Consider the following 14519-nt stretch of genomic DNA (forward strand, 5'->3'; position numbering starts at 1 on the left):
CGAAAGCTGACTCTCACGCAGTCTGTGGTTTTGACTTCAGTCTCTGAAGACAGCCCCAAGTCCTATGCAAATCTAGGAAGATGCTTGAAATGCAGCACGCGAGAGCTTCATTGCTTTAACTGAACTTGAACCTCTCCCCTTGAACCTATTGACGGAGTGACCCCTTTCATCTGAGATGTACTTACTTCGGATGAGAACAGGCACAAATATTGTGTAATTGCCGGTTTTACTTATGACCGAGAGGGTGTATTTTCCAGCTTGTGTTTCTTTTATTCGGGAAAAAGCCAAAGATGCAACGTATCTATAAAACAGAAAATAAAGCTGTATTTGTTATCTAGAAGGCAATATGCAGCAGACACAATAAAATGTTAGCTCTTTATCTCTTGCAAACACCCTTCAGAGGTACTAGTATTCGTTATTTGCACAGCGCCCTTCAACCTGAAGTGTTTTCATCCTATATCTTCCTACAAAAGCAGCACGTAGGAACTTACAACCTCAGGTGCCACATGCTTAATGGTGAGCATAGGGAAGGATGGACTTCCTGAGCTTAGGACAGCTGGGGAGGTCCACAGGGAAATGTTTTACCTACAATCCCATCCCACATCTTCCGCAGGGGGAGGCAATAATCCAGCCTCAGGTTCCAGCCCAGGCTTCGCTGTGAGAATGAGGGTGCCGTTGCTCTTTATCATCTGCAGTGTGACCCTAACAAACCACAAAATTCTCCATGCCTCAGTTTTGTCGACTACAAAATCATGATATTTGCCTCACATGAACATTGCCAAGCTCAGATTGATTAATGTTAGAAAGTCCCTGGAGAAACCGATGTGTGTTACCACACAAATCAAATTCTGACTTTAAGGTTCACATGCGTGTATGTGTCTAAATGACAATCAGCAACATGCTGCAGGGTGACAACAGTTAAGAAAGATTAGAAGATTTAAAAAGATAATGCATAACACGAAATGAAATGCAAGCACAGTCACAGAAAATATTCCATTTGCATCCTAAAAGAAACGATCTTTTAAAGGTTCTTTGATCCATTACATCCCTTGACTTACCGGTTCTTCGAGTCCAGTGAAGGTTCACAAGTTTTGCTCTCTTTAAAGAACCAAAGGCATGAAATGATGTCTGAAATGTTCATTATCACTCTTAATTCAATATCTTCAAACACATTGACTTCCACGTTTTTAGTTGGTTCATAGATATTGTCTGTTCCTTGAGAATTCAAATAACACCCAAGATCTTCCAAAATGTCAGAAATCTGCAACGCATGAGGACAGATTGTTACGTATTTATTAGCAATTAGACAAATTTGCTTTTTTGCATTCAAATACTTTTAAAGGATGCTCTCTGGAAAAGCTTTCATAAATTAATAATGCTTCAAAAAGCCCAAATATGAATACAAATGATACTGAAATAACACCTTCATCATACCTTCATTTTGTTTGTTTTTGGATTTTTTTTTATTTCTACTGTCAAAATTATTCATAAATATGTTGAGTTCTACTGCATGAGGAAACACTATAGGATTCTTGTTGAATTAGTTAATTCTGTTCTCTAGACAGACAATTTTAGCCAGAAACATAGTAATTTCACTTAGTGATATAGGCTATTATTTTCTCTTTTTTGTTTCCTTTCATGTAGAACCATAGGAAGACACAGAGCTATAACACAACCTTTCTGTTTGCGACCTCAAGGCAAAGGCAGGGCCAGAATGGGCTTTTTTTTTTTAGCATCTCACTGCTTGTCATCGCAGCATCTGGCTAGACAGCTCCTCAACAGCTTGGGGGCTTTACTAGTTAGAGAACGTTTGGGCAAGACGGCTTCCAACCTTTCATTTCCTCATCATTGCATACAGCTAAAGGAGAATCGTTAACAGAGAGAGAATATTCCACAGTCATTCTGAAAGTCACTGATGGATTAATGAGTCTCTGCGCTTAGCTGCAGCAAAAGGTGGCAAGCAAATAGCTCTATCGAAGAGTGGCCCTAAATGTGTCCCTTACTTTGGTGGGCGAAATTTATCTGGTTTGAGTTTATGAAAGGACAGAGTTCATTGCACCCTCTGCCCCATACTGTGCTTGGCCAGCTGATTCTCATTCCTTGCTCCTTCTTTTTCGCTTTGCTTGGTCTGAGAAATATCTAGAGATAACAGTCATATTCTGCCTTGTCAGATACAAGGACAGCACAGCTTTGACTGGCATTCCTTCCTTTATTACCCAAATTATTGATATATTTGTCCAGGAATGAAAAAGATTTCATAAGACTATGTTGAAAGAAGAATCCTCAGGAAATATGTTAATCGCAGGTTTCAGCTGCTTTATAATTTAGATGCACACCACCTCTTCTTGGTCTTCTGCCACTTCGAGTCAGAAGAGAAGGAAAAAAAATTGTATTTTATTCCCCATCCAGCTTTAGTGTCTCAGTCAAGGTTTAGACCAGGCAGGGATTTATGTGCTTTGGTGGTGGGAATAGGGGGTGGTGCAGCTTCCCCATCAGTCCCAGCAGCCGTGGCACACACACACTGCAGCAAGCCACTGGTTCACACCATGGCCTTGGCAATTCCCTCTTAACAGCACTTATTTTTTTACATTGATGCATTTCCAGCAATATTCAGCAATATTCAGACGTGCTGATGTGAGACAGCATCAAGGCAACAATTACAAAATCAGTTTTAGAGAAAACCACTGCTTATCTACATACAGTTTCAAAGTATGAATCGTGATACCTATTTCCCTCTAACCTTCCATGGTCATATTTGGCCTAATTCTGTTTATTTTGACTTCAACATCCCCATAGCCTAAAGGTTTAGGGTGTTGTAAGATTCTGGGAAGGTATTTCTGGAATGGACAGGAATATTTTATAAGCAACTCCTTCTCTGTTAGGTTACCTTAGGAGATACCAATGCCTCTGGTGTTCCTGAACCCTCATCCTTCTGGCTGATAAACACACACGTAATCTCAGATGTATTTTGATTCATTGCAGAAGTGAAAGCAACTGCTGTCATAACAAGAACTGTAAAACAGAAATAGAAAACAAATGTAATCATGTCTATCTCTCTGGAGAGGGATAATAAATTTAATAAAAATAAAATACAACAAAACTGTAGAAAGATTACATTTTAAAAAAACAAACAAAAGGCATATGCAGATATATCATGTGCACTTGCAAACTCTGCATTTGTGTATTGGAAATGAGAGAAAGCACTATTCAGAGAACCTTTCGAAAGCACAGATACATGACACATTATAAGTATGTTCCATAATATTGCAGGAAATGTCTACAGTCAAAAGCTTTTACGTGTTATGGAGGCTCCTCTAGAAACCACATTACAAAAGACAGGCTCCCTCTTGCAGCTCACTTCTGCATCAGTGTCTCTGAAAGGGCCCTGTCGCACCAAACCCTGCAGCTGCAGGCCAGCATTTGCTCATCGTGAGCTGGAGGATGATCAGGCCCCATCCCTCCCATTGGCACTAAAGAGGTGCCCAGGTCAGAAACACTCCCCAAGCACCCCTCACTCCTGCACAGAGCAATGGCAAAATAAAGTCCCTCGCTTGCCTTTAGAGCCCGCTCTCAGCTCAGCCAAGGACCTAAGAGCTAGTCTTCCCTTTCCCTTCTCTCCAGGACATGCTGTACTTGATCTGACATACTGGAGACTCTCCTGAGCCTTCCTGATGTGGGTTTGTCCACCCCAGCAGTTTGCAAGCGAGGACCAGGTTAAATGCTTCTTCCCTTGAGCTGCTGTTCTCAGTCTTACGCTCTTTCCCCTCCAGGAAGCAAACAAGGCAGCAATTCCCACTCCTTTGAGGAAAGCAGGTGCAGAAAGTGGAGGGTGAGGAAGAGTAAGCCCACGGCTTTCTCCTGCCCTCTCCCTCCTCCGTACCTCCCTGGCTCTGTCACTGCCCAGAAGCCCACACAGCCAGGGCAGCTCACTCGCCAGCTCCCAGCCCTGGCAGGGGGAGCAAATGTCATTCCCCTTATGCATAAGGAAACAGTATGGAAAAGCTTCTGGTGCCTCAAAGGCATCATCTCTCCCAAATGCTACATATGAGCTTTTCTGCAGGGACTGCAGCTTGAGAATTCAACTTTTAGCCTTCAAGGAGCTATGTAGTAGCCATGCCTCCACCACTGCATGTAAACAAGAAAAACAGAAGTATGACTGCACAACGGTTGGGTGAAATGTGTCTGATTTCCATTAAGTCTCTAAAGCTGGTCCTCAACGGTACAAATAAGCACTGCATCATAAAATAACATCTCTCTCCTGGTGACTTGGAGAATTTCTGCCCTTGGGTCTTGGGTTTTTGCTTTTCTGGCTTTTTGTTTCCCCTCAGCTCCTGAGATGGCCGGACAGAGTTGAAACTGAAGGTGCAGAGCTGAAAGGAGGAAAAAAGGTAAATGAATCAGGAAGTGCTTGAAGGATGCAAGTAATGAGACTATTTCTGCAGGTGATGGAAGAGCAAAATTGGAAGAAGGAAGAAATAAGTAAGAGTTGCTGCCATCTCCTCTTTGACGTTTGTGCCTTCTGGTGCTGCCCAAGCTCTAAGCTGGAAACACCTTGACAACCTCTTCTCTGCCCTCTTGGCAAATGTGGATTAAGACTGAGTTGTTCTCATTCAGACGCCTAACATACACTTCATTTTGGGTGCTTGCCTTTCCGCAGTACACACTGGCAATAGTCCGCTTTTGCAGACCTCTTAGGAAGATCCTGTCTGTCTGTCTGTCTGTGATCCCTAAGAAAAGTGAACAGGACTTCTTTGTGGACACATATATCACCCTCCATTGGCTATAAAGATACTACTGGCACTTCTTGAGACAGAAGTGCAGATATGCTTTAGGTATCTACACCAAGCATCCTGAATTCCTCCCCATCGATGCAACCCAGGTTTCCAGCCCTCCCACTAGCCTTTCCCCAAGTCCTTCTCTGCTCAGCTTTCTCCACTTCTGTTTGTCGCCCACTTTACCTTTGACCATTTTCAAATTAGAGCCATCTGACAGGCTTACAGCCAAGGGCTTAGCTGGCAGAAACCCACCTACATCCACTGATTTCCAAGACACATCAGCTGAGACTACCTGAAAATACGATCTCAAAAGTTCGTTTCATTTGGCCTGTTGAGCATTCCCTTGCTTCAACTTTCCGATCTGCAAATAGTTTTAGCTTCCGATCATACGAGCTGAGCCCGTTTATCCCTGCCTTTACTCCACTGTGCTGACATCGCCTTGTTAGCAGGATGCCTAACACCGCAGTCAGAAAGGGAAAGATGCATTTACACCAACAGGGAAAAGATTTGCAGCTAAGAGTTAGGCAGAAACAGACAGATGTAGCAACCAGACTGTGAGCGAGACATGCAAACAAGGTGTCTGATGAACTGGAACTGCATCTCTAAAGGACAGTATGTGGGAGTATATGCTGGAAGAGGGAGCAGTGAGCACCCTGACACCCTCATGTATAGGAAAAATTTGTGCTCCTTGTCCTGTTAACTGCTACAGCTTGTCACTGCTGTTGTCTGCCTTTATTCCTATGAAATCCAGGAAGGTTTTTAGGCTAAGGAAGTATATTTTGAACAGTCGATGTTTCCAGCTGCTTTACAGTGAGAAAAAACAAGTGATGTGCTAGTCAGAAGTATTTACATGAGACGAGACAGGGTGGCCTAAACTAGTGTAGGTCTTTGAGAGATACAGTACGTTCACAAAAAAAAATGGGAAAATGGCAATGCTCTGATTCACCGTCTTGATCTTTCAACTGCTAGCTGGCCTGTTCAGGGACTGCTGTTATAGTCTCCAAGTCAGTCATCTTCCCAAAAGCCCAAAGTAAGAACTGCAGAGACTGAAAGCACTGGGTAAGGAGTATCAAATATGTAGCATGCATAGTCATATTGTGTATTGCTGAACGGTAGTGAAGCTGGAATGGAAATAAATTACTGTCTCCGAACCAGGTTTGTTTATGCCTGCTTTCCATCTTCGTTGTCTTTTTATAGGTTATACAAAAATAAATGCAGTAGGAGAAATCTTGTTCTCACTGAAGTCAGACAAACCTCTAGTTGCCATAAACTGAGCCAGGATTTCATCAAGATGTGTAGGCACGTACATGGGAAAATGCCTGTACGAGTCAAAAAGCAGGCTTAGATGTAACGGGGCTGAGAAGAAAGGCCTGAATCTACTGGAGAGATATCAAACCAAGAAGCTCTGTTTAAGCCAGTTCAGCTATCAGATGGCTGATCAATAGAATCACTTACAAAATTTTATTTTCGTATGGGGGATGACCAAAATAGCCTTTGGAAAACTGGGAAAGCCCTGCCAAAATATGTTGAAAGTCTGAGTTTATCGGAAAGAGAATAGTTGAGGAACTGGAGCACTGTGAAGGACAGAGAGAAAACCTGTCTCTTCACACCAAGGGATGCATCTTGTGTTCAGCTCAGGGTGCTTAGTATTTTAAACAGCAATCAGGCCTTTCTCAGACATATAACAATCTTCCACTCAGCTCAGGAGACTTACATAGAGCAAATTATGTTTTATTTCTTATTTGGCTTCTGACTGTTTTCTCTGGGTGAGACTCTCTGGATCAGCTTTCCAAAATTGTCTTCATGATCAGGGAAGGCAGAAGAACGCTTTTTTTTCCACCAAAGCTATAGTTCTCCTACAGTCATGTGCTGCCAGAAATGTAAGGTTTCAAAAAATTACCCAAAATCTGTAAAAGTGGTGACATGGATGAGCCTAATACTCAGGCATTAACTGTGAAAAAACCACACCTTTGCATGCGGCTGCTTTTTTCTCAACATCAACCCCAAAGCGGTGGATCCTTAAGGGAGATTTTACTCAATACAAATACGACAAAAAACAGAGGGAGGCAGGCTACGCAGCACGAGCTGATCTGAAATTAATTCCTACATTTTGCTCATATCTTATTTCTCTCCCATTGAACTTAACTTTTCTCCTTCCTCATCTTTTCGCACCCCTTCCTTCCTGGTGTCTTCACCCTTTTAGCTTAAGTAACTCCCAGCTTCTAAAAAATGCAAGCTGTGAATTCCTTCTCACGTGGCGATGGGGCCAGAGGTGTTGCTCCGTGTTGCAGAACAACAACTGTGTTTGTTAGAACAAGGTTTAAAAAGGAAAGTGGGTGAGAAGATGCTTCTGTTGCAGCTCATGCTAATTGTGACTAGTTGCTGTAATGCAGGATGGGGTATGTCTAGGTCAGGACCAGTCATTTATCTGGTCTTACCAGTTAATTACAACAAACATCACGTGAACGGCTTTAATTATTTACAGTCATGTTCAAGCACGATTGAGATTTGAGATGAAAAAAAGAGTGCGGTAGCTCTTCAGGAGGGTTTAGCGGAAGGGAATCTCTAGACTTGAATCACTGAGCAGGAAAGCAGTGAGACGAGAGGAGTAGGTTTCAGAAAAGTGCTTAATTAGGCGCTGTGTACTGAGTCAAAAACTAATAATGACCAGCAACACTGATACTATATAGCATCCTGGAATGCTACAGTCAGTTGCCGGTTTTGTTTGCCGTTGCCTTCAACCCTCCACCTGGATCATTTTTCCACTTGGATCGTCAATTCCTTCCCCTCTCCCCCCCCCTTTTTTTTTTATTTTACCACCCGAAGCCGCTCATGGCATCACACGCCGTTTCTTCCCGGGGCAGAGGGACCGAGAGGTGCGAAAAAGCGCGGTGCTCCTCCGCGGCTGGCGGCGGACAAGCGATGGCAGCGCTGAGCGCACCCTCGGCCCTTTGAAGTGGAGGGGACCTGGTAAGTAACTCGTCCAGTTTGGCTCCGGTTTGCTCCTGAAGGAGCTGCCCCGCATTTTCTTACTCTTAGGAAACGAAACGTGAAACAAAAAATCCTTGCAAATTTTTTTTTTTTTCACACATTACTTAAATCATTGATGAGGGATAACTGATTTTTTTTTTTTGTTTCTTTTTTTCTTCCAAAGGGTCTCCAGCAAACGTTTTCTGATTCTCTGTTAAAGAAGAAAAGCTTAAAATAGAAAAAAAAAAAAAGCAAGCTTAAAAATACTGACCCTTCCTGGGGATCTGGGGAGATCCCATGGCTATCCTTGCATGGCTCAGATGGGATTCTGACTCAGTTCTATCATTTTTAAAAAAAAAAAAAAAAAAAAAAAAAGGTATTTTTTGCACAAGAACAACTCATGCATATGCAATAGAAACTTCCTACTCAGTGGAACATCTTCAAGTAGGCTGTGCCCCTGTTTATTATAGTGGTCTCAAAAGTGTTTCTTCTGAAGACATATTAAAGCAGAACTTGTCACAGTGAATAACCATTTCTAATTCACTCAGTGCAAGTGCCAGCAAAGGGTTCTGCTCAATAACTCACTTCATTGGCTCTGCCTAAGAAGTTCACTTCCCTAGTCCTTCCATATTTAATCTGCGCCTGAATCTAAAAGCTCTCCTTTCAACGTATGAGAGAGAAAGAAGAAGTTTGCTTAATCTGCCTCGGGAACATCACTGCCAGGACCCGTCTACTCCAAGTAGTTTGCCATGTGCAGCAGGGAAGACTCTGTCCACAAATTAATTTTCTATATTTTTGTTTTTCTTCATCTTTTCCTCAACCTCCATTTTCAGGTCCCAGATGAAAACAGCTGCAAGGAATTTACTCTTTCACATTTTTTTTTGTATATCTAATGACTTGGCCATAATTTCCAAGAATTTGTTCTCTGTCTTGTTATGTCCTAACATATTTTTGGCACAGATTTCAGCAAACTTCATCTTTTAGGTAAAATTATGCCTTTTGATGCTAGTACCTTTCTTCTTAGAGGACAATCAGCAGCTCTGCCTATGGCTCACTGCAGCCAGCTTATATATTTCGTAGAGATTTTAAGACAAAATAATTGAGACGGCTGAAGATTTAAAATCAAGAATCACACTGGGGATGTATTTTACACCCCTCTGTCAGAGAACGAAACAAAACCTTCTCCAACAGAACAGGTAGCATTCATTTAAGCCAGGATTAATAACTACCCACTCTGACTTATTTATATATTTCTACATTTCTTCATTTTTCAGACTTTCTAATCATATACCTGCCCTCCTGAGTATGTGAGACTTGCTGTTTCTCTGGGAATTGCTGCTACTGAGGGATTGTGTACATTTATGAGCAGCTCAACCCCTTTAGCTGTTGCAGGCTTCTTTGCTAAATACAAATCGGCCCTAGCACCACGTTGCTCCTTAATTTATAGATTTGCTTTGAAATCACCTTTTTGAGTTCTCAGTCTGTGGCAGTAACTCATGGGTTTTATCTGGAAAAAGAAATTATCTCCTCAGCACAAAGCAAATGCTGAAGGCTGAAGCAAGCAAGACATTCAGCTCCGGTTTATCTCTCCGTCCTGCCTCTTTTGGTTTTTGTTTACCTGGGCTTGGGCGAGGAAGGGCTGCAGGGTTGTATCCAAACCCTTATTTGCCTTTCATTTCACTAAGATAACTTTCCATCTACCTTCCCTGTGAGTCTGAGATAAAGGCACTGCTCCAACAGCTGCACTGTTATTCTGCTTGTTATTATTCATTTTATCTGTTTTGCATGGGACCAGGTGAATAAACGACAGCCCTTCCACAGGTCCCCCAGACCATGATCCCATAGTGACTTCTCTGCTCGGGCTGGTGCTCGCAGGGAGCCCACTGAAGTCCCTGCTGCTCTACCCACAGTTTGTGCCATTCCAGCCACTTGTGATCCAGTTTACAAAGAATAACTGGGACTGCTGAAGACACCCTTTTTTGGGAAGTCGCTGAAAAGTGGCTGAAGAGGCAGTGAACCTCAGCTACCATGGCAACCTCCCTTTCTGAGCAAGAGCCTACATTGTGGCTGGTTCTTCTTCTGCTTCTTGCCCACATCTTCCGTCCTCTCAAGGGAGCTGCTTCTTGGCTCCCATATCACCCAACCTTTTCATCCCAGTAGGTACGGTGAAGAATGGTATCCTGGGCCATGTTAGGAGGTGTTTTGCCAGCAGGTAGAGTTCCTTCCCCTCTACTCAGCACTGGCAAGGACACACCTGAAGTCCTGCATCCAGTTGTGGGTTCCTCAGCATAAGAGAGACATGGGCATACTGGAGAAAGTCCAGCAAAGGGCCACAAAGATGGTAAAGGGACTGGAGCATCTCTCCTATGAGGAAAGGCTGAGAGAGCTGGGACTGTTCAGCCTGGAGAAGAGAAGGCTCAAGGGGATCTTATCAAAGTATATAAATACCTATAAATACCTGAAGGGAGGGTGCAAAGAGGAGAGGACAAAGCCAGGCTCTTCTCAACGGTGCCCAATAACAGGACCACAGGCAATGGGTACAAACTTTTTCACCATGTGGGTGACCAAGCACTGGCACTGGTTCCCCAGAGAGGCAGTGGTCGCCACCCTCAGAGATATTCAAGTGCTACCTGGACAGGGTCCTGCGCAGCTGGCTTTAGCTGGCTCTGCTCAAGCAGGGAGGTTGGACCAGATGACATCTAGAGGTCCCTTCCCATCTCAAGCTTTCTGTGATTCTGTGAACAAAGGAACAATTCTGTGGGCAAAGAAGAGTTGCTGTGATGCCACCACAGAGGTCCCCCACGACTCAGAAAGTGGCATTGGGCTGTCCTTGCTCTTGACTGTTCTCTAGAGGATGTTTGCTCATAGGAATGTCATGTTTGTGCCATTAAAAAGATAGATAGACAATGCTGAAGTAACGCAAACAGATACGTCTCGTCTAACGACATAAGTAAGTTTGCTTTAAATCCTTTTTGTCTTGAACTGCTCTGTGTTTAAGTACTCTAGCCTCATTACCTGACACACTCTAGCATTTCTACTGACATTAGTGGAATTACTAACTTCTTGCAAGCAAGCGCTACTTTATTTAAGTACCTAAAGGTAAAGGCATGAGATTCCTGGCACCTCATCAACAAGGAGAGAAGGAGCTGCCAGAAAAAGAATTGAAAACAAAAGATGGTAGATAATGAAATGATACTACTTGTCATCCTAGTATTGTAAAGCTTCCCTTTTAAATGAAAACAATGGTTTCCACAACTGACTATAGTATAGTGTTCTTCCTTTCCTGGAAAAGGGGCTGAGGAGGAATCACAGAAGGCCTGAATTGTCTGTGGCGGAAGGATGGGCAGAAAAAGGGAGAGTGGGAGAGAATGGTTTTGCTACAAAATATGAAAAGCTAAAAATGAATCGAAGATATTTGATAAAAATGGCAGTTGTTATTTGTAACAAATTTGGTAAAAATGAACCAAAAAAACCCTATTTGTTCTTATTTGTATCATTATGAAGTTAAGGTTAAAAAATAATTACAATTCCCAAGCAGTTGTACAAACATAAAAATGCCACGTACTCCTTAAAGGGCATGTTGTAACAATAAAACACTTTTCAAACCAGCCCTTGAATCTCACCCCTTAGAAATCTTATCTACACAATTAAGCCTAGACTACAAAGAAAGGAGTAAATAATGTCTTACTTTTACAACAGTAACAGAGCTAAATATCCAGGCGATAAGCTACCTTTTCTGTCTGTTTACCCTGTTCAGTTTTTTCAGCAGTTTTTAAGGAAACATCTTAGAAAAGTTAGGAAGCCATTCCTTCCGTCGGGTGGGAAATAGGTACACAACGTTTATCCAGCTATCTGTCTAACTTTGTTATCATCTTATTTCTTATGAAATATAAAGGAGAAGAGTCTATCCCTCAAACACATCAGCAATTTTTAGGGTATTATCTGTGTTTGAAGGGTTACAAATTTCTTAAGGAGGCATTTTGCATCACATTTCAGTATAGAGTACTATAGCATCTTCTTAAAAGTATTTCTATTAGCAGCAATAGGGTTAAGCCATACAGGACATAAGGTCTTACCGCCCATTTGAGAAATGCTGCTGTTTGTTGGATCTGCACTGGGTTTTTTGATCCTTATTTTCCTTTTAAAAGTGTGTGATCACTGGGATTAAACAGTCCTTCTCCTTTTCTAGTGTTACTATACAAAACTGAAATCGCTTTCTGCCTTCATCGGCCATCCACTCCTGCTCTTCCACATTTTTGTTCCACAAATGGTTTAGCCTCCAATTTCATTTCCACTGCTGTTTGGCGGACTTCTTCATCCCTGCCTTTCACCGCAAACATCTCCATGAAGATTTTCAGAAAACCTAACTCAACCCAATGACCCAAAACAGCTTCTCAGCTGCTAACAGAGCAGAACCTGAAACGTGGGTGAATTTATGCCATGAAGTTTCAGGTCTTTTGAAAGCTACATTTTCAGAGACCTGTGAGCAAGAGGTGCCCTAGGCTATATTATTTTGGGGTCATTATAGGAAGGGCTCTCGAAGGGGATGATGCAGAAGGATAGGGTGCCCACAGCTCTGCTCCGCTGACAGACCTGCCACCGCTGAGCAGTCACAGCAACACGCACCCACGCACTGCTGGGCAGAGACATGGGGGTGGCCCTGGCAGTCAGGCTGTGCTCTGGGCATCTTCCAGCTTCGCAGTAGCTTGAAATACGGGTAACCTGAGGAATTTTCTGGAGAAAAAGGGGGGAAAAAGCAAACGGGGCCAAACCTCAAAAGATATAAAACACCCGTAGTTTTAAGTTGCATTTACTTCCATTGGAAAAGAATTCTTTTCCCGCATAATCCTTTCACCTTCAGGAATCTTCCTGTCAGAAGTGACACCTTATCTTCTGATCCATGAAATACAGGGTGATGGATGACCATTAACATATGTTCTGCCAGGCACGACTGTTTCCCTGAGTAACTGGACCACGTACTGGTCTTATCCAGCATTCATAGCCGGCTTGCACCCAGATTTTTGCATGTTTTGGGAAGAGACTGTAGTCAGGATCAAACTTGATTTCCCCTGGGGTGCTCATTGATTTCACCTTCCTGCTAGTGGCAGGGCTCGATGCCTGAACTTGCTCTGGAATGTTTGTCAGCTGGTTTGTCAGCGAGAAACCCACGTGTTGCTGGGAGATGAACAGATCCTGCAGGTGGCAGGGTCCCAAGCATTTCTGGGGTTCTCCTTAAAAAGCAGAAGTGTGCTGGCCCATCTCATATTTTCCTGGGTCTCTGCCACAGGAATGTAATGGACACCTGTGTATTCTGTGAGGGGTTTGTCAACAGTACTGTCCTATAGTTTTTGTGCAATCAGACACACTACAATCTAATCCAGAGCTCGCTAGGGCCTGGGTTTGCAGTCCTTGCTCATATAAAATTTCTTCTTTTTTGCCAGCCACGGGGAGGTCTCGGTCAGCATCTCACAGCTTCATTTCTCTCAGGTGCCCCGAAACTGCGGGTAACTCCATGAACAGCTCTTAGTAAGACAGGGTGCAACAAAAATAAAGGGAGCAAGAGCAGTTGTCAACGGAAAACTTCCCCGATGAGAAAGGTCACCGAAAGTCTCTGTTCTTCACAAAATTCTCCAATTTGTAAACCACGAAACTATACTACTGCCTCAGTTCCCAGGCTCCATCCACCCTCCCACCTCATCCACTACAACAAGACTAATTGTACGCTAGATAATGTTCTCTTTAACCACAAGCTCTTGCTTACAGTGACCAGAAAAAGTTAAGAAGATGAGGAACTGGAATAGTGTTTTTAATGTATATAGCTGTATTTACATATATATTGTATTGTATATATTGTTTTCTAAAGGTCTTGGGATTACATTCCTTGCTGCTAGGAAGCATTTATTTCCAGCAAATAACACAGGCAAGACGCTTTTTCTTTCCTGCAACTTTTGCCTATAATTTAAAGACAGATTTGGTGCCTTAAGTCTACAGACATCATGGAAATTCTCCTCTAGGTGTTTTTATAGTTTAGCTTTTCTTTGCTGGTTAAGTGTTGCAGTTTCTGATTATTCTGGTTTGTCATACGGATACAGTCTGTGTGTCTGCACAACTTATCACTAGGTCTTATCTCTAGACAACAGATAGATTCTAAAAGGGAACACAAGCATTTTAAAGAAATTACATATAATTCATTAAATGCTTAGCATTTTTCACATCAAAATTGCTTCTAGTGATTTGCTAGAGAGAGATATATGGAGCTAGCAGTTCTCAGGATTTCTGCTGTCAGCTATGCCTCTGACCCTTCAAATCCTAGCTGGTTTGTACGTCCAAAAGCATTTGCTTTTTCTCCCTGTATCAGCTGGCCTTACAACAAGTAACACTGCCTCCCTGTATACCTCGCCTTGACTAAATAATATCTCAACAGAAAGAACACCAGTCCTCCTGGAAGATAATCACACCTTGGGGCTCCCCTACCTTTCGCTCTCTCTCTCTGCGGAACTGTCCCTTAAGCTGCGCTGAAGCCTATCCCTTGCAGGGGACTTCGGGCACCACCACATCCCAGATGCTAATCATTTTTATTTACTTCGTTACGCAGCCTGCAAGACTAGCAAAGCTCAGTCAAGAAGAAAACACAGAAATCCCTCTTTGAGAGGGTTTGCTTAGTAGTATCAGCAGTCATGCAAAGCAGTAGATCATAAAATACTCATTTTCATTTTTACTCCACCTTCTTTTCAAATAGCTCACGTAGACTTTCAACCATGAATGAATAATATC

The 14519-nt window shown here is 42.7% G+C and overlaps 1 protein-coding gene across 1 annotated transcript in view; it reads right to left on the reverse strand.

The window, feature by feature from the left end:
* The window catches only part of FLT3 (fms-related tyrosine kinase 3), a 31830-nt gene extending 26862 nt beyond the window's left edge, over positions 1 to 4968 (reverse strand). The window contains exons 1-4 of the mRNA XM_009882844.1: positions 4959 to 4968; positions 2888 to 3012; positions 1059 to 1261; positions 186 to 301 (exon numbers count right to left, since the gene is read on the reverse strand). Of these exons, the coding sequence (XP_009881146.1) occupies positions 186 to 301; positions 1059 to 1261; positions 2888 to 3012; positions 4959 to 4968 (454 nt within the window). The remainder of the gene's footprint in view (positions 1 to 185; positions 302 to 1058; positions 1262 to 2887; positions 3013 to 4958) is intronic.
* Between the last annotated feature and the right edge of the window lie 9551 nt (positions 4969 to 14519).

The sequence above is a fragment of the Charadrius vociferus genome, unplaced genomic scaffold (genome assembly GCF_000708025.1).
Source record: "Charadrius vociferus isolate BGI_N301 unplaced genomic scaffold, ASM70802v2 scaffold93, whole genome shotgun sequence".
Lineage (NCBI taxonomy): Eukaryota > Metazoa > Chordata > Aves > Charadriiformes > Charadriidae > Charadrius > Charadrius vociferus.